Source organism: Octopus bimaculoides, chromosome 10 (genome assembly GCF_046866305.1).
Source record: "Octopus bimaculoides isolate indiv1 chromosome 10, ASM4686630v1, whole genome shotgun sequence".
NCBI lineage: Eukaryota > Metazoa > Mollusca > Cephalopoda > Octopoda > Octopodidae > Octopus > Octopus bimaculoides.
The window spans coordinates 13,211,001-13,233,500 of NC_142937.1; the positions used below are offsets into that span (position 1 = coordinate 13,211,001).

Genomic DNA, 22,500 nt, shown 5'->3' on the forward strand with positions numbered 1-22,500 from the left:
TATTCTCTATTGAGATATGCACTACACAGCTACTGTGTGTGTGTGTATGTGTGTGTTTGTGTGTGTGTGTGTGTGTGTGTGTGTGTGTGTGTATGTGTGTACTTACAGAGTATATGCATACACACATATAAAAATGAAATAAGTAATTCGTATCGACATGTCCATGGTAATCATGCTTTAACTATAAAATATGAACCTAAGAATGCTAACTGTCAAATCTCCATACTAAAAGTGCATTACAAATTAACTGTATGTATCGTAATCCCTCCCTCCACTTCTCTCTTTTCCTCTCTCTCGCTCAATGTATATAAAGAAATATCTATCAATTTATTTATCTAGCTACATATCTGTCTGTCTGTCTGTCTGTCTGTTTGTCTGTCCATCCATCCATCCATCCTTCCATCCATCCATCTATCTATATATATAAAAATATATGTATATATATATATGTATGTATATATATATATATATATATATATATATACATATATACACACACATAATATACTCATGCACACACACGCACACATATATACATACATTTTACACATTCATAAAATACCTATATCTATAAAATTATATAGAATATATATTATACATAATATACTTACATATATATATATATATATATATATATATATAGGGAGAATTCACAAAAAAAAAACAAAAGACAAAGACAGGTGTGTAGACAATAAACAGATGTATTAGTATAACGCTTGGAAAGTAAAAAGTCTTTAACATTTCGAGTCTATATACTGTTTGGCTTCTGCACCAGTGGCACATAAATAGCACCATTTGAGCGTAATTGTTACCAGCGTTGCCTTGGTGGCACTTGTGCCGGTGGCACGTGAAAAGACATTCAAGTGATGTCATTGCCAGTGCCACCAGACCGGCTCCTGTGCAAGTGGCACATAAAATACACCATTTTGAGCGTGGCCATTGCCAGTACCACCTGACTGGCCTTCGTGCCGGTGGCACGTAAAAGCACCCACTACACTATGGGAGTGGTTGGCGTTAGGGATGGCATCCAGCTGTAGAAACTCTGCCAAATTAGATTGGAGCCTGGCGTAGCCATCTGGTTTACCAGTCCTCAGTCAAGTCGTCCAACCCATGCTAGCATGGAAAGTGGACGTTAAATGAGGATGATGATGATGATGATGATAATGACTGCTCTACATCTTAGAGTGTGCTTCTTCTTTTGGATTTATGTTTTTTTTACAGACGATATATGTGTGTGTGTGTGTGTGTGTGTGTGTGTGTGTGTGTGTGTGTTTGTGTGTGTGTGTCTTTGTGACTGTGTTTGTTCCTCACCATCACTTGAGAACTGGTGTTAGTGTGCGGATATCCTCGTAACTTAGTGGTCCAGCATAAGAGACCAGTCGAATAAGTACCAGACTTTAAAAAAATATGAGTTCTGGGATCAATCCAACTAAAATTCTTCAAGGCAGTGCCCTAGCATGGCTACAGCCTGATAAATGACACAAGTAAATGAATAAAAAAATATATATATTACGCCTGAAGAGGAAAAGACCAAATTTTGTTTAGGCATATATATATATACAATGTATATAAAACATATTACTAATCAGACAGTAGTCAAAAGATTTAAGCTGTCTTTTCTGAATGAAAAATGAATGAATTCATAATTTTGGGCAACACCAACAGACTGGACAATCTAATTTTTTTATTTTGTTCTTTCTTTTTTTTTTTGTATAATTTCCTTAAGCCTAAAAAGCTGCAGAATGTCGAGAGATCTATTGGGTAGTGTCTTTGATATCAGATGTTTGTCATAATGTTACGCACTACACATTGTTTAGCTGCTGCAGCTGTCAGGTAGGCTTAATGCAAAACTATCAATATTCTTTGAATTTTCCACTAATGTGAACTGACCAGTTGTTGTGATTTAGCCCGAGATCATGTCTGATTAAGCAGAAATATGATCAAATACATTCCAGCCATGCCTATCCTGACTTTTTGTGGTATGTAGGATCATGTAGTGGCTCATTATTCAACATGTCCTTCAATTTTCAAAGATGGCAGGGTGAGATTTGACTATTCTTTCTTGTAGATAAGCTTCCAGTTTGTTTTTATGAATGTGTAGTAAGTAGCTTGCTTACAAACCACATGGTTCAGGGTTCGGTCCCACTGCATGGCACCTTGGGCAGGTGTCTTCTACTATAGCCTCGGGCCAACCAAAGCCTTGTGAATGGATTTGGTAGATGGAAACTGAAAGAAGCCGTCGTATATATGTGTATATATATGTATGTATGTGTGTGTGTATACGTTTGTGCATCTGTGTTTGTCCCCACCAACATCGCTTGACGATCGGTGCTGGTGTATTTATGTCACTGTAACTTAGCAGTTCGGCAAAAGAGACCGATAGAATAGGTACTAGGCTTACAAAGAATAAGACCTGGGGTCGATTTGCTCGACTAAAGGCGGTGCTCCAGCATGGCCACAGTCAAATGACTGAAACAGGTAAAAGAGTAAAGAGTAAAAGTGTATTTCTGCTCTAATACACTTTATATGTCTTCATCAGTACTAAATTAACCATTATGCTAAATAAGTATGTGCTTAGGGCTTCACAGGAAGTGGTACAACAGTGTAAGAGTTAGCTTTGAGATATACTTAGATTGTAATTTCTGCAATGTGATGCATAAATTGTCATGTAAAGGAAAGGCATCTTTGCCACCACTGAATCAGTCGCAAAGTGTTATTTTGAGTAAAGTTATTTGGTTGCAGACCTCCCTTGAGTCTTTCTATTATCACTGGGTCAGATATACCACCATTGCCACTTGTGTGCATGGGTGTATACAGTTACCATATTTCATTCCATAAGAGCTACCTCTGGTGAGCACAGGGTTACATTATCGACTTGTTACCTAACACTCTGTTGAATCCCTAGTGTGAAACTGATTGGTAAGATTGGCCATAATGGATGTATAATACTGTACACTTTGATTAATGTGTATATATATATATATATATATATATATATATATATATATATATATATATATATATATATATATACATATGTAATCTTCTATTTTTTACTTGTTTCAGTTATTACACTCCAGCCATGCTGGAGCACCACCTTGAAGACCCCAGCACTTGTTAATTTTTGAAACTTGGTACTTATTCTATCAGTTTCTTTTTCTGAACCATTAAGTTATGGGGACATAATCAAACCAACACCAGTTATGAAGTGGTGTAGTGGGGAAACAAACACTGACACAAATATATATTTATATATATATATTTGCCAACACATCTCTTCATACACTCAGTGGCTACCACTAACTCCAGGCTGTAACAGACAGATAGGATGCTCTTGAAGCTGAGAATTTGAACTTACAGAGACAATATTTATATAACACCTGAGGAAACACAACTAGATCTCATAATGCAAAGAAACGGTTGCATAATCAAGTACCTGCAAGCCTGGAGAACTACGTTATGTAGAAACAATTTCAGTGATCACAAATAAGTGTCCAACCATATTTCTTCTTGTTGACTCCAACTTTTCCAATTATATATATAATTGGAACCTGCGAATTCATGGAAAACAAACTTCAACCAACTATTCTGACTATATGTCTGTGCACACGTTTGAATGTGGTGTATGCCAGAAGGCTTGCAAATCCAATGGGGGTCTTAAAAAACATATTAAGATCCACAATGAGCAGAACTTACCTGCAGGTATTGGTAGTTCAAATCAAAGGTGCAATCTGTGTGGGTGTTTTTTTCCAGAACATTGTCTGGTTTAAAAAGCCACATCAGACGCCATGAGGGGACTAACTTGTAGGTACAAGAGATGGTCAAACTCTGTGTAAGGAGTAGACAACCACCTTGTATATATATATATATATATACATCCAGAAAGCTGCTCCCTTATTTATGTACACATATATATGTATAAATCTTTGAGTGTGAAAGTATAATGTAATTTTGAATGTGTGCAGTCATCTGGTATATGTGCATGTATGCACATGGCTGCAACTTCTTAAATTCCCCCAATGCTCCTCTATGTGCATACTGACATATACTGACATTTCTAAGCTTATAAATCTATAATATATAATTTCTGTTAGACCAACTTCCAGATTATACTAGACTCTGGATATAAAAGATACTATTAGTTTAAACCAATACTATCTTTTTATATCATATTCTTTAAAAGTATAACCAGAAAAGAGAAGTAGTTATTTCTGTCAATGGTATTGATAGATTTAGTTTTATTGATATTATTACTACATTTGTTTTTGCTTTTTGTATTCAAATTATTTTACTGCTCTTGCGGCATCAAGAAAAAATATTGCATTGCATTCTATGTCTTTTATTCTTGATCTTTTACTTGTTTTAGTCATTAAACCATGGTCATGCTGGGGCACTGCCTTAGTCAAATGTATCTACCCCAGTGCTTATTATTTTAAAGCCTGGTACTTATTCTATCAGTCTATTTTGCCAAACTGCATCAGTTGTCATTCAATGGTAGTGGCAGTGGTGGGGAACAAACACAGATATAAAGATAGACAAACACACACACGCACACACACATACTTATATACGATGGGTTTCTTTCAGTTTCTGTCTACCAAATCCACTCACATGGCTTTGGTTGGCTTGAGGCTATAGAAGAATACACTTGTTCAAGGTGTCATGCAGTGGGACTGAACCCTGAATCATGTGGTTGGTGAGCAAGCTACTTACCACACAGCCATTCCTGCACCTATTTTTTTTTTTCTGCATGTTCACCTATTGGATTTTATTTCGAACCCCAAAATATGACATCACTGCTGCAGTAACTCTCTGCAAGAAGCTCTACTCACAAGACATCTAAGATGGCTTGGCCATACTCTCCATTTTCCTCCACAAAAACTCACTCATGAGGTAGTCAACCTGACTCCCCTCCCAGGTGGGCACAAGTGAGCTGAAGGACAAATGAAAATGTAGTTAGTGACAGCAAAGGCAGATGTGAAAGCACAATTGCTCCCACCACCTCAGTCTATGGTCTTCAGCAGTGGAACCAGGAGTGAGTATCCATTGCAGCCTCAATTGTGGTCAGCACTTGTGAGGGATTTGGTGAACTTATTGGTCGAAGACAACTCAACCCACTCCTGGTGAATGCCACCATACGTATATGTATAAATTGTACATGCAACTTAAGACTGTTTAGGTTGGTCACTGATTGTGATTTAAAAAGCTTCTGTTATTTCATTCATTTTGGATGACTTTGCAGTTACTCTCTTGAGGTCAACAAAACAAGCATTAAACTGCAGTTGATATCCGCATGAAAGAAAGTGGACATTAGTAAAACCTCCTTGAAGATGATTTTGTTGTATGTGTATTGTTTAATGACTAAAACCTGTAAAAGAATATAAGTACTTGAATAATGAGTTTTGTAGCTTTTTTAAAATTTTTATTTAGTATCAACAATTGTCATGATGCTCTGCGAACATCCATGACATAACAAAGAATTTATATCTTTTAAGAGAGAGAGAGAGAGAGATTCCCAATCAATGTCTGGAATCTTCTTAACATTGAATATTTAATATCTGAAATAATAAAGATAAAAATCAATTTGAAGTCTACTTCTTCATAGAACAAGTATGTAGCTGCAAAAATAGCAAAAATCTGTCTGAAGATGATAGATATTAGACCAGTTCTTGGTGTCAATTCTAGTCATTTTTTTAGGATCATTGAAATACAGTAGCACTAATTTAAATTGATCTTTAATCTTCTTTTACTTGTTTCAGTCACTGGACTGCGGCCATGCTGGAGCATTGCTTTGAAAGATTTTAGTCAAACAAATCTACCTTAGTAGTTGATTTTAAGTTTGGTACTTATTCTATCTGGGGTGTTTTTGTTTGTTTTTTTTTGCTGGGCTGCTAAGTTACACAGATGTAAACAAATCAACACCTGTTGGCAAGCAGTGGGGTGGTGACAAACATACATATATACTATGGGCTTCCACACAGTTTCTGTCTATGAAATCCACTCACAAGGCATTAGTCAATTAAGGGCTACAGTAGAAGACTTTTGCCCAAGGTGTTGTGCAGTTGGACAGAACCCAAAACCACATGACTACCAAATGTGTTTCTTAACCACACAGCCCTGTCTGAGCCCATATAAAAAAAAAAATAATTTCTGCAGTTTGGTCAAAGGGATAAAAGGCAAAATCCCTAATTTTTTTACTGCTATTTACTGCACCAAGATAGTGGTGTTGAACCATTTCATGGTTTCTGTCTCCCACAAAGTAACTTTAACCCTTTAGCCTTTAAGGTGGCCATATCTGGCCCAAATATGCTACCTATTTTGTGTTCAAACAAACCACATCTTGCCTATCACACCTACCCATCAATGCTGTTATAAAATACACAATCCCATCATCAAAATTTCAAAACTACAAAATAATGCATGATTAATTAAAAACAATGGGTATAAAAAATAGTTACATTCGACCAAGTAAACTGAATGCTAAAGGGTTAATCTCAGGGCTACTTGTTAGAATTTCAATCTTTCTTCACAGATATTTTCCTGTCATACCTCATAACACTCTAATAATAGTACAGAAAAGAAAATGTCTTAATAATTTCATATCTACTTCGAAACAGCTTTCAAAGAAATAGCTTCTATTGTTACTTGAAATGTGTGAATATTAATTGAGAATAGCAAAGAAATAATTCTAAAACAATTTCTCAAGAATCAAGCTAAGCAGTAGTTGCACTTATTGGTTTTGTTCGACATGTATTTTGTCAACATATTTCAAAATCCATCCAATTTAATAACTGGATGGATGTTATTGTATATGATACTGAAAGTACATTAATCCTCCTGAATTACAAGTTCTGAATCCCAGAAGGATTTTACATAGAAATGTAAAATAAACATGAAACATACAATGCCATCGAGAGGAATGCTACCTGCCTTCAATGTAATAACTATTGCAGAAATTGAGTGAAGCATATCACAATACCCATCTCTCTCTCTCTCTCTCTCTCTCTCTCTCTCTCTCTCATTAAATATCTTCTAAGCTTATGTAGAGTAATGAATTTGTGTGCTGGATACTTTAATGGAAATTTGATGGAATTATTTCATGTTGTAGTAACTTGAATATCACAAGAAAGAGTTGTTTTAGGTGAAGTTACAAGCTTTAAATATAAACTCGCAGCATTGATCTTGACTAGATACTTTTATGATACTACACGCCACTAAATAGTTGTCATTTTGTGCAGACCATCCATTAGCATGATGAATATCATTTGCTAGTTCACATTAAAATTAGCATTATTATTTTTTTATTTCAAAGTTTGTTTCCATAATGTCTAAACTCCAAAAATAGCCTTTTTCCTGAAAAATTTGATTTAACTGTGGGTGAAATATTGAAACATATCATTAAGGTAGGGCATCACCTTGTCAACATGAATTTATTTGACTGCGGTAAAGGTTAAGCATTATAAATTAGGTAATTGAAGGCAATGTGAGCATTCCAATGTGCTAAGCAAGCATAACTCCAAATAATCCAGCAATATACAATACCTGACATCTCTGTTTAGTAATATGCCTCCTGGTTAATCAAAATTAAATAATTATATTTGGCATTCAATAAAAAAGTTTTATTGATATATTTCAATCATATAAGCAGACCTACCAATATGTACAGTCATATAAAATTAGTGATGCTGTTAAATACACACCTATACCTACAAATGTGCTCTAGCATGACCACAACCAGAGTTTCTACAGCTGGATGCCATATATATATATATATATATATATATATATATATATATATATATATATATGGCATCCAGCTGTAGAAACTCTGCCAAATTAGACTGGAGCCTGGTGTAGCCATCTGGTTCACCAGTCCTCAGTCAAATCGTCCAACCCATGCTAGCATGGAAAGCGGACGTTAAACGATCATGATGATGATATATATATGCATGTATGTATATATGTGTGTGTGTATATGTGTGTGTGTGCGTATATGTGTGTGTGTACATGTATGTATGTAATTTCCATATTAGCAAATAGCACATTTCAAAAAGAAGTTTTCTACATTAGTCTACAGTGTGTCTGTAGGTTTGTTTATTTCAAAAAGAATTAGGTACTTTGTTTTTTCTATGTTAACAGAAGTGTGTTGGGTTAGAAAGTGACTGACTTAATATCAAAAAAGCAAGGTCATCAGACATACAATGATCAAAGGTTGTTTTATATTAAATAAAACAAATTGCATAGAGTGTAGCCAGAGATTTGGAATTAAATATATTTGATTTGAAATTAGATATATATATAAAATGGAATTGGATGGACTTTATCATTAAAATTGTTTTAGTTATATTAATAATATATATATATATATATATATATATATATATATATATACATATCTTTTTTAATGAAATGTTAATATAGACCAAGAAGGATTAAATATATTAAATGTAGTCATTGACTAGATATTATGAGCCAAGGCCTGTAGATAATGATCGATGAACTGCAAAGGTCAATATATATTAAATACAACAAATCTATTGCAGACAATAATTAAAATTTAACATACACTTAATGAAAGCAAACTAATATTTTTTTTTGTTTAATTTCCAGATGCAAAAATACGTTAAAAAATAATCTTCATTTAATTTCCAATTTCTATTTTCCTATCAGTATATTTAACTTGGTATGTTTATTATCTTCTGATATTTTATTTACCAGCTTACTATACACACACACACACACACACACACACACACACACACACACACACATACACACACACACACAAACACATAGATATATATACATGCATATATATCTGTGTATGTGTGTATACATACTTATATATGTATATATATATGTGTGTGTATATATAAATATACATGCATATTTATACATATATATATGCGTATATATATATATATATATATATATATATATATATATATATATATATATATATATACATATATATATACATATCCATATATATATATGTATATATATATATATATATATATATATATATATATATATACATGCACACATACATATATATATATATATATATATATATATATATATATATGGTTGTATATGTATACATGCATATTTTTAACTTCCATATCACAATTTCATTTTCAGCTCTCTCTTATTCTTTATCATAATTTATAATATTTCAGCTGTTTTTTTTTTTTTCTTTCTTCACTCTCCAAAATTATTTCATTAATTTATGCAGGTGCAAATATAATTAATTAACTTGTGACAGCGTCAAATTTCAGAAGATTCTTGCTAATTGCCGTATCTAAATGATATTTTCCTTTGCTATTTTCCATGTCTGTCTACTCTACATTGGTCTCTATTCTGCAGTCCACCCTTTTCTGTTTTCTATTTCTTTGTCCATTTATAGTTAAATACACATTTAAGCTCACATATATATGTGCATGTGTCTGTGTAAGTATATTTCAGGCACACATACATGTATACACACACGTATATACATACATATTTGTAAATAGAATAGTAAGCTTTCTACGTGGCCGATGCTAGTACCCCCTGACTGACGCCTGTGCTGGTGGCATGTAAAAAGCACCATCCGAATGTGGCCAATGCCAGTACCCTCTGACTGGCCCCCATGCCAGTTACATGTAAAAAGCACTACCCGAATATGATTGATGCTAGGCTCGCCTGACTGGCTCCTGTGCCAGTGGCACGTAAAATGCACCCACTACATTCTCGGAGTGGTTGGCATTAGGAAGGGCATCCAGCTGTACAAACATTGCCAGATCAGATTGGAGCCTGGTGTAGCTGCAAGCTCTCCAGACATCAGTTGAACCGTGCAACCCATGCCAGCATGGAAAACGGACATTAAACGATGATGATGATGTTGAAAATAGTCTAATATTAGGGCTTATATATATATATATATATATATATATATAATATAATATAGGATAAAATCTTTATAAGAATTTATCAAGTAGTCAGCATGAAAAAACCCCATAAGGAAAAAAAACCCATCGTTTTTTCCATAAATTATATATATATATATATATATATATATATATATATATATATATATATATATATATACATATATATATATACATATATATATATATTTATATATATATACATATATATATATATTTATATATATATACATATATATATATATATATTTATATTTATATATATATATATATATATATATATATATATATATATATATATATATATTTATATTTATATAAAGCAATGAGTTGGAAGAATCATTAGCATGCTAGGCAAAATGTTTAGTGGCATTTAGTTTGTCTATATGTTCTGAGTTCAAATTCCACTGAGGTTGGTTTTGATTTCCATTCTTTTAGTCTCAATAGAATTAGTACCAGTTGAGCACTGAGGTCGATATAATTGATTTACCCCCTCCCCCGAAATTGCTGGCCTTGTGCTAAAATTTGAAACCAATATTAGTGCATATAAACCCCCATAAAAAATATGGGTATTAGCATATTATTTCCATTACAGGGATGTATGTCCTTATATAAAACTATATTCTGTTGTCAATCTAATGGCAAAATATTTCATTTGCCATTATTTACTAATTCATACTTTGAGGTGTCACTAGGATACCTCTTCACTGCTGTTTATCTCTTTGGAGATACCATCAATTCACTCTTACTCTCTCTTCTAAATGTTAGTAGCCATATCGTAACTCTACAGCAAGAATCCTCCTTACCCCAACCTCTTCTCTCATGACTTAACCCCCATCCAGCATTAGGACATGCCCACCCTCCTCAGATTTTGTAGATTTGTGAGCTGCATGGCAACCTCAATAGTGCTAGTAGCATGGAAAAAGCTCCCAGTAAGCTGTTCAGAAGGGCATCCAGCTGTAGAACCCATGTGAAAGCAGACACTGAAGCTCATCAGACCCTTGTGAAACCATTCAATCCATGCCAGCATGGAACATGGATATAAATTAGGATAATTAAGATATATACTATAATGTACACAACAAGCTTCTGTCCAATTTCCATCCATTAATATTAATCATAAGGCAGCAAGCTGGCAGAATCGTTAGCATACCAAGCGAACTGTTTGGTGGCATTTTGTTCATCTTTGCACTCTGAGTTCAATTTCTGCCAAGGTCCACTTTGCCTTTCGTTCATTCGATGTCGATAAATGAAGTTCCAGTTGAACACTGAGGTCAATGTAATCAACTTACTTCAACCCCCAAAATTACTGGCCTTGTGCCAAAATCTGAAACCAGTATTAATTACATCCACCAAAGGTTATAGAGGAAAGCATCTGACCAAAGTGCCACTCAGTATTATAGAACATGAAACCACATGACTGTAAAGCAAAATTCTGAACTACACAGATATGCCTTCACCTCTGTATATAAACTTCCTATGTGAATAAATAAATAAATAAATAAATAAATAAATAAATAAATATATATATATATATATATATATGTATATATATATATTCATTCACCCAAATACACACATAGACATGTGTACATTCCACATATTTATGAGTGTGTCTTGTAGAAAATATACTGATGTCGGTTTGTAATTCAAATAAAATGAAATTCCTATCTCCTCCAAATTATAGTTACAAATTTAAGTTCCTTACATTTTGAGAAATTTGGTTATAATTGCTAAGTAAGTGATTTTTTTTTTGTTTTATATTTTTCTTTTTAATTTTAATATTTATTCTCTGTTTTCGCTTCTTTGATTATTGTATTGTACCAATTCTCCTGTAACAAATCTGAACTTGGACAAAACTAACAAACCATAGAAAACATTGAAAACACACATGTACATACATGCACACACACACACACACACTCATGTGCATGCCACAACTGGAATCTTTTCTGAGAGTAAACACTAATCCTGTGAAGGTATGTGTGCATACATTTGTGTATGTGTGTGTGTGTGTGTATCTGTCTGTCTGGCTGACTGTCTGCTGACCATCTTTGTATTAATTTTTATGAGTTTTCTTTGAAAATTTTATTGATAGAATTACTTTGAAAATTCTAACGAATCTTTTCAAGGAGAATAAAATTCTGATCTAGTTTTTATTAATATATTTTGTTTTGTTTTTGTTTATTTCCTTCTGTGTATATTTATTTATAATTTTTACTGTTACCATTTCCTTCATGTTATCTAATTCAAAGCATTTAACTTAAATGCATTGTTTTTATGAGAAATTCTCTTTGGTGGAAGGCTGTTTAGAAAAGAGACTGTGTTTTGTAGGAAAACTGTTATTTTCTACAAAGACATCATCTCTTATTATTCTTATTGTTGTTGTGATAGTGGATGATTTGGAAAAAATTACCTGTTTCTTCCATACAAAGATTCTTGTTTGTTGGCAAACACAAAGTGGTTTGTTCAGCAAGAATTGTTTAGTTTGTTAAAATATCTTGGAAGGGAAAAAAATATTTGAAGAGGAAGTATTTTTATTAATGCAAAAAAAAACAAAATGATAAATAAAACTTAAAAAATATAATAAAAACACTCAGTAAAATTGCAAATGTAAAATTTTAATTTTTCATGCTTTAACAGTTTTTTTATTTTTTATTTTTTCTATTCTCTCTTAAAGATAAAAATTAAATCTATAATTCCTTTCAAATTTTGACCATCAATAGCAAAAAGGGTAGCCTCTGAGTGGCTAATAGCAACCAAATCAACCTCAAACCAGACAATACCATAATGTAAAGAAAAGAAATGTGAAACATTGAATAATATAGTCCATGGTACATTATATCTATAATTTCTTTTCATCATGGGTTTATTCAATGAGGGCTGATTTGGGGATAAGGAAAAGAGGTACTGAAATAAAATGCAAATAAATGTTTCAATACATCTATATATTCATATTTATTTATGTTTTTTTTTTTTTGTTTTTACAGGTCCAGCAACAGGGAGTATACAAATTCTCCATATAGCTGTAGGGACATCTATATCATCATTCTTCTGTATAATTTTGGTGATATGTGGATTTTATCATCGGAAAAAATTTGGCGACCGCAAGCCACCTGAACAAGATCATGTGGAAGTTCGTTATGTGTCCTCATCAGGATGTAATACAACTGACAGACTCCTAACACAGGAGAGCCCTAAGTGTCAAAGGATCTCTATTGTATGACTAATGTTAATGTTAGCTGTTACACAAAACCAACACGACAACCTTGTGATTGAAATCCACAGGATCTGGGCAGTGATTGCATTGGCAATGATGATGATGTTGGAAAGGAAGGTCGTTTACACTGATACCACTTCTGTTAATCTCCCTTTTACTTCAGACTTGGAGCTACTTCCAGCTAAACCTTTCAGAACAGCGAAAAATATAGCATTCGTGGTCAGTACTACTAACGTCAACGCCACCACCACCACCACCACCACCACCACCATCAATCAGGCCATCTGGTATACTATGTTATTATGTACTGGAATACTAAATACATCAACAGTTTGTTGTACACAGGCTGTGAAAATGAAACTGGGCCATTTTTTTCATCAACATTGGCGTTGTGGACAATCACTTTCTTGTTGAATAAATCCTATTAGTGGTGGACACTGCAGATATGAAAGAACATTTCAAACTAGCCAATCAAGATGTAGGCCATGTGACAAACCCCTACCCCCTTAAAATAAAAAAAAAATGATATCACAAAAGAGAGTTAAAAACAGCAACAAAACTTCTTTTTTTTTTTAATTCTATGACTGCTTTTGTAGTCGATGACATTTCTGACTTCAACGAGAACAGAAGGGAAAAAGAATCAGGAGAAATGATATAGAAAACATTAAAATTGTCATATATATATATATATATATATATATATATATATATATATATATATATATATATGTATATATACATACACATACACACACACAGATGTTATGTCTAACCACAATATTTGAAAGAGGAGAATATGTTAAACGATAACTGGGAATCAAAGTGAAAAATCAAAATTATATATATATGCATATATATATATATATATATATATATATATATATATATATATACATACACACATACATGTATGTATTATATGTATCCATGTCTGTGCTTGTATATATTCACATACACAAATATATATATATATACATGTATATGCAGATACTGTTATGCATCCACATATACATGTATTTATATACATACACATTTTTTTCTTTTAGAGCTACTCCAAATATGATGTTACTAAATTACGTCACCAATAGTTATAAGTAATTAACATATAAGTCTAAAAAAAAAATGGTTAAAAAATGCAAAAAAAAAATCACATAAATACAACCAATCATGAACTAACAATGTCAGCAATACTGACAGAGTTAGCATACCATTAGCAAATTGTTGTTTCAAGTAATAATAGTGAGATTGTGTCAAGGGTACCACTTTTTTTTTTCCATTGTTAATTCTTTGCTTAATCTTTCTTCTCTAGACTTGAACCTGTGGGCTAGCAGGCTGTTTCATCAGCTCAGCTAGAAAGTATTTTTGTTGTGTATATTTTATTTTTAAATTTATTATTATTATATTTAATTAAACTATTTGAAATTTTTAATTAAATCAATAAATAATAATAATAACAATGATGATGATGATTATGATGACAATAATAATAATAATAATAATAATAATAATAATAATAATAATAATAATAATAATAATAATAATAAAATTGAAAAAAACTGAAAGAAAAAAATTAGCAAAATCAAATGTGTAAACAAACTGGACATTTTGGCAACAAAAGAGTAAAAAATAACAACAAAAAAACCCTAAAAGAATGAATTTATGTGTAAAAAAGTTTAGAAAATTGTTATGGAAATAAAATAGAAAAAGCAAAGGTATGAAAGAAAGCATGTTAAAGATGTTTGCGGAATAGACAGACAGGTGAACAAAAAATATCTTGACTGTATTGATTTGGTTGTTTTGCAAATCCATTATCATTTGTTTACATATGAATGAATCTTTTATTCTGTATTGTATGTGAGTGTGTATGTTGTGTGTGTGTGCGTGTGTACCTGCATGTGTACATATGTGCAAGTATGTGTTTGTTTGTGGGCATATGTGGTTGCTAGCATGTGTTGTGTGTTTGTGTGTGTGTGTGCACTAACCAGTTAACATTCAAAGTTATTTGTGGTACTGTACAGGATTTTTCCCATTTGTATCCTTGTGAGCATTTAGATATTTGCCCCCTCCACCTCTTTCTTTTTTTTTCTTTTTTTGTACACACAAACTTCTGATTTTTCTCTCAGTCAATCACAGCCTCCTCCTCTTCCTCATTCTCCTCCTACTTTTCTGTTCCCCATATTCTCAAAGGAAAACAAGCAAACTGAAATGCTTTAAACAAAATTTCCCTCCCCACCAAGAAACAAACATGACAACAACAATAACAACAACAAATAAATAATAAAAAAAAACATGGATGAACTAACATAACATCGATTTAACAGAATTTCATCTCATTATTATTACTAAACATCAAATGTTATTAAAAAAAGAAAACTGAACAAGTCTTTTTTTTTTTTAATATACACACAAAGAGCTGAAAGATCAAGAGTATATAAGGGTTTTTTTTTAAAAAAGAACCTGCAAAAAATAGGGGGGGAAACAGTTAAAGCAAACCAGCTTCAAAGCTAAACAAAAAAAAAAAATAATGATTGCTACAATTACATGGAGTTGTTGTTTTTCCCAACTGAAAATTGTATATCCGTATTAGAAAAAAAATTGTTTGAGGTATTCCTTCTCTCTCTCTTATAATGTTTTGTAGTGAAATTTGAAAATAAAATCATATAAACCAATACAAATCTAACATATCTGTAGATTTCAGATGAAGACGATTTAGTCTGTAGTCAACTATTAATATCTAATCATTATGGTATGTTGTGCAGGTATGTTGAATAATTAATGAATGCAAGCTGCTTGGAAAGAAAGAAGAAGGAAAACTAGAGGTTATATGTGAATGCTTATGTATGCATATTGCAATCAAATGTGAATACATTAGTTATATGCATATATGCAAATGCATGTATATGCATTTTTGCATCCATGTGTACATATATATATTATATGTATGTGTATATGCATATATATGTCTATACAAATATATATGCATTTATGTGTGTGTACATATGTATATGCATTGATTATGGTCTTCCTGATCATCACATTGATTAGAATTGTGTCTACTGTATTAATACAGTAGATATACAAACAATATGTTAAGAGAAAAATGCATAGAAGTACTAACAAAACATGTGACTACATGTTTGAATGTAGTAATGAACCTAGTATTTGAGCTCCTCACTGGACCATGTGGGTACAGACAAAAAACAGATACAGTTATATGTTATTCTGTCTACTACCATGCATAAGTCTTCATGCAAACAACCTTCTATGTATGTATGTATGTATGTATGTATGTATGTATGATTGTATGTATGAGTGTAAGTATGCATGTGTGAGAGAGGTATGTTATCCATTTTATCATAATTAATTTTTATTAGTTTCACTTTGTATGAGAAAAAAAATAATTGTCAAAATTATGAAATTTTTAGTTGTTTTCATTTTTTAATTACTAAATTTCTAACCTTTATATCATAAAATTAAACATAAAAAATTAAACTTCATTTTTTATTTTATTTATTATTTCTGAAAAAAAAATCTGAATTTTAAAAAAATAAATAATATGAATCTAACTGTTTTGTTTCTCATATCGAAAATAATTAAAAAATTTTTGTTTCATTTTATTTTGGGCAAAAGTGAAGTTACTGCAAGTTCTTAACGATTTAGAACCACGCCAATGAATAGAGTAAGCCAGCTGAACAATCCTGAGAAATGAATATTTGAACTTAGTAACTCATAATATACTTTATACTCCAGCTTACTTCATTTAGCTATAAATGCTGCCAAGTAATGTGGTAATGTGTTGTATGTGTGTGTATATAAATATATATGTATACATTTATATATATCATATTATGGGTATATTTATACCTATACTAGGTGCTTTTTGATTCTATCTTTATAGAATATTATTACATAAGAACTGGAGAAATGTTTTTTTATCATTCAATTCTTGAAATAGATTTCATCTGTGTTCATTTGATAATGGCAGGCAGAGTTCTTGTGTTCATAAGAACATTGAGTCTGATGAAGTTGTCAGTACTTCTTATGATTAACAAATGTTATATTTGGTATTTGCATGATTGACTAATGTCCAAGTAAGAAATTTCTGATAGAAGTATCATGTAAACAGCAAATCATCACTGCTTCACAGTAATACTAAAATTTCTGGACATTCTCAACACTGAATAAATGGAAAGAAATCATTGAAATGGTCTGGTTGTAAGTCATTCCTGTTAGCAAATACACCATATTCATAGTTATTCATTGACTTTTCACCAAGAAAAAAAAAAAATGAAACGAAAACACTTCCACTTACTCTGGTTCACAAACACTTCAGCTTTGGTTTAATCAGGTTCAACATTTGATGATTATACTAAATACTAATTAAATTAGCAGCCAGCAGTTTTGTTCCTATATTCACAAGTTAAGTAATTACTTGGTTCTAAATTAGGTGAAATATATGGGAAGAAAAAGAACGAAAAAGAATTTAATTAGTCAAATCAACAAAGAAATTCATTACTTTACACTATAAATTACTTAATATCGAAAACAAAAATGTAGCAGATTACAAGAAAAATCAACAAAATAACATAGAAATTGTTATAAAAATCCAACTTACAAAGTGGAGGTGGGTGTGGGGATCATTATAAACCAATTCTAAATGTTAGTGAAACTTCTATTTCTGCCATGAACATTTTTATTTCGTTTAGTTACATTTTTATGGAAGTTAAGTGTTTTTCTTTTAATTGCTTTTTCTTTCCTCCTTTATTTTTTATTTGTGAAAGGTTAAATGCCTGCTGCTTTCAACTTTTACAAAGTGATGTTTATTAATTATTACAACAATTATTGTTTTCATCAACATGAGAAATATTAATGCTACCCTTGTCATCATAGATAATTTTTACATCTACCCTATTATTGTTATCTTCTGTCATTATTATTATTATTATTGTTGTTATTAGTTTTATCATTCTTCATAATGTAATATATATACATATATATATATATATATATATATATATATATATATATATATATATATATATACACACACACACACATATAATGTTTGTATGTTCTGTTAAAAATAAACCTCACTTTATATGTATGCATAACCTTAACCCCCATCTCAACCACACCATATTAAACATTGAATATTAATACTAAAAGAAAAATGCATCGAAATATCCTGGTATGTTCATTTTAGTTTAAAAAAAAAATCGATTGTCACCTGAATAAACTATGTAACCCTGTCCCCAAAGAATTGTCTCTGTGTATATTATGTAAGTATATTAAAGTATATAATCAACTGTGTATAGAAGACATTATATAAGAAGTCTGTATACATTGTTTTTAATCTACATACCTTCATGTATGGACACATGTTGAGTCTTTGTATAATATGAGTTGGTATGAGCATATATATGTATGAGTGTGTGTGTATACATGCATAGCGATATATGTATACTGACTGTGTGGCATATAAAAAATTTTCTTCCTTAACATGCAACCAAGCATCTCTGAATTGATGCATGTATATATAATTATATTGAACAGGTATCCAAACATCCATGGGGAAATTATCTTCTTCCTGAAGCAGAGGAGGCTGTCTAGATTATATATTTACAAAACCGGGTTACTTTATATATGAAGTAATTGGTGCCATCTTGTGAAATGAAGCTAGTCTATAAAAAAACACATGAAACTTCCGCTTCCAACCTTACGGCAGTTACCCAGGTTAATAGCCTGTACTTTGTGATGTCTCCTATCCCAGGAAGGAGAAGAGATTCTACCTTTGTTTAGGGTAGAATTTATTTAAATAATGATAATGATGATAATAATAGTAATGCATTCTTACATTGGCACAAGATCATACATCTTTTGGAAGGGTATATATATGTATATATATATATATATATATATAGATATAGATATGTATGTTACTATGTCAAATCAGATGTTCACCGGTATTTATTTATTTTATTGACCCTTCAAAAGGATAAAATATAAAGTCGACCGTGGTACAATTTGAACACAAAGGGATGTGGCTAAATACCACAAGGTATTAAATACATTGCTCCACTGATTCTGCCAATCCACTGCCCTTTGTACAATTTATGTTGATGTCTCCTATTGGTTCTTTCATTTCAAGATCTGATCCGCCAAAGACCACTGCCTATAGTGTAAAACCAACTGTGATGATAAGGATTTGCAGAAGACTAATATGGAGATTTAACACACATTCATATAGGCATAAAATAGGGAAAATATGAGTACTCATTCCCCATTTCTTAACCCTTGTTCAATAGTCTTAAAATGTATTTCTATGAAGGCTATATGAAGATATATTTAATCTGTTCAGATGAAAGTATTTACATTCTTTTTCATAGATCCTACAGTGCAATCCATTACAATACAGAACTCTAGCTCCTTAATATGTCAGTGTTGAGTTTTTCTTGATGATGATTATTTGCAGCATATAGAAACACATGCTATGCAGTAAACAGGGAAGAAACCTCGGTGTTTTTCAGATCTTAGTATGTTTGTTCATATTATTGATGAGTTTATCAGTAAAAGTATGATACTGTATCACTGTTTGAAATATCATTAACAGTTTTATTTTGTATAAGTCATCTGGTTCGGTGTTATCTACTCTAATCATTCTATAACTACATCAGAGCAGCAATGCTACAGTATCAATGATGACTTGTGGACTCACAGATAATCAGAGGTTTCTTTGCCTTCACACTGACAGATGCCTGTCTCTACCTCAATGATGGTTAGTGGTGCAATAATCATTAGTGGTTTTACTTTTGGTTTTAATAGTTATATTACATGAGACCCAAACTATTTGTAATTCAAATTCTAAAGATTTGAAATAATTGTTGATAAGAAGTCTGCCACCATTAGAGATTCTGTGATCTGATCTCTGATTTCTATCAAGATTTCTGTAGCCACTTTTTTCAAGAGTAACTCAGTTGACTTAAAGCAAATTTTATGTATTCTTTCATTGTCCAGTTCTATCAAATCCTGCAGATATTCCAATTCTGATTGGGTTCTAAGTGAGCTGAAAATCCACATTCTTAGTTAGTTTTCATTCAAGTAATAAATTATATTAAGAGAGATAAATGCATTAAGAAAATGAATGTAATATGAGAAATTTATAATAATAATGATAATAATAATAATAATAATGACAATAACAATAATAATGATAATAATAACGATGATGATGGTTTCATTATTTCATTATTTGCTGAAATGGTAATGGATAAAGTGAGTATTACAAAAATAGTAAGGTGTGTGTAACACAGAGTTGATAATGTAAAAAAGAGAAAAAAACAAGCATGAGAAACAATAATAAAATGTACACATGCTTGTAAATAGCAGTAAACATGAACATGTAAATAGCAGTAAACATGAACATGTAAATATGTACATCGAGATAATGTTTGCGGGTATCAATCCAAACCAACAACATGAGAAGTACTAGCCCAAAGTGTGACTTCATTCTTCCCATTTGTCTCATATTATTAAACATTTCAAATTTAAGCTTTTTTTGTGTAATGTTGAAGTTCATTGTACAAACTCTAGCAGTTACAGTAGCAGTGACTGCAATACTTATTGTATCACTCTACTCACAATAATATTCCATATATTTCTGCTGTTGGCAGTTTTAATATTCGATCTAATTTTTTTGTCATGTGTGAATAAAACTTAGGTGTAAACTGCATAGTCATCACTTCTACATACCTAATGACAATGAAGGTATTTGCCAGAATGGAAATGTATAAAATGAATTAATCATTTGATTAATTTAGTAAAGAACATCAAATATCATCCCTAAACTCCTTAAACATTAATTTAATTTAATAAAAAAAAAATGAATTTATTCACATAGTAACTCTTACTTCCCTGTCTAGAAGGCTAAAATTTACTAGTATGGCTGTTTAGAAGAAGAAAGAGAGAAATTAATTAATACTTGAACCAATTATTATTTATATTACTAAAACATTTTTTGCTATTTTTTAATTAAACTTTCCACCTTCCCCTCACACACACATACAAACACACAACTGTATTCTCATTATTTACTTTTATTTTTATTGTGAAAATATGAAAATTAGTTTGATTGCTACCAATTATTTCACAAGCTTTTAGTGAATTAAAATTAATTTTTGACCTGACCACACCAAGCATATATCTTTAGATTCAGTTTATTATTATTATTATTATTATTATTATTATTATTATTATTAGTATTATTACATGTTTGCACTGAATATCACAAATCCAATTGAAAATGGGAGAATGACACTGATATCTTAGATCCATTTTATCGATCTTTTCCATGGATTGTTTGATTGTCAGTTTTCTGATCTCTGTTGTCCTTTCATCATTGTAAAAGTAGATAAAAAGAAATGCTAAAGTTATCAGTCTTAGGTGTAAATCTGATGTCATTCTCCTTCATCTATTGGAGAGTTTAGCAAGCAATTACTCAGATAAACAAGGAAAAACGACAAGGTATGCAAAAGGAACCTACAAATGGTTCGTGTCTGTTTTGTTATTAGGTCTACAAATAATAAAAAGATATTGTCTTTTTTTTCCAACGAATCCCTATAGGTATTTGTGTGGCCATTATAGAACAAAGCAACCATAACTACTCTAAAATATTTTACATATCACGTGGAACATAATGAAGACCATTTGGTATTATGAATTACCTTGATTTAGCCAGTGACCCTTAAAAGTTCGATTAACTCCCCAGTTTTTTGGGGGTTTTTTTTAACCATGGAAGAATGATCAGATCATTATGAATCATTATGATTTTCAGCTGTTTAAGATTCTTTGGATCCTCTGGATCAACAAGTTGCTATTTGATTATTTGTCTCTTGTCCAGGTTTCAAGATCCAGCTGAATATCAACCCGCGAGGATGTGAGAAAAATCTAAAAACTTAAAATGATTGTGCTACTGTTTGTTCACAAAGATCTTCATACTTCATTGAAGAAGCTTATCATACTTAAAGTCTGTGATCTGTGATCTTAGGTAATTTTTGCAGAAAAATCATGCATAAATATAGAGCCAGGCATTATTAAATAGAAATTGGAGGAAGAGGCATATGGAGCAAGGAATAAACATTCAAATGGATGAATCAAACTCAATCGAAAAATTTTAAACAAAATAAATTACGTTGAAAATACTTCAACTACTGATGCCATTTTAATCATTAAAATAAACACCAACATCGACTTCATTGTTTTAATTATCATTATTATTCATATTTTTCTTGTTAAAAAACAATAGAGACATTATATATTTGTTTCTATTTACGTTGTTCAAAGTTTCATGTC

The 22,500-nt window shown here is 31.4% G+C and overlaps 1 protein-coding gene across 22 annotated transcripts in view; it reads left to right on the plus strand.

The window, feature by feature from the left end:
• The window catches only part of LOC106869227 (tolloid-like protein 2), a 1,141,949-nt gene that overhangs the window by 1,105,676 nt on the left and 13,773 nt on the right, over positions 1–22,500 (plus strand). For all 22 annotated transcript variants that reach the window (XM_089358367.1, XM_089358378.1, XM_089358375.1 and 19 more), the window contains one exon: positions 12,923–22,500. This exon is cut by the window's right edge and continues 13,773 nt beyond it. In XM_089358367.1, the coding sequence (XP_089214493.1) occupies positions 12,923–13,158 (236 nt within the window). In that variant the 3' untranslated portion in view covers positions 13,159–22,500. The remainder of the gene's footprint in view (positions 1–12,922) is intronic.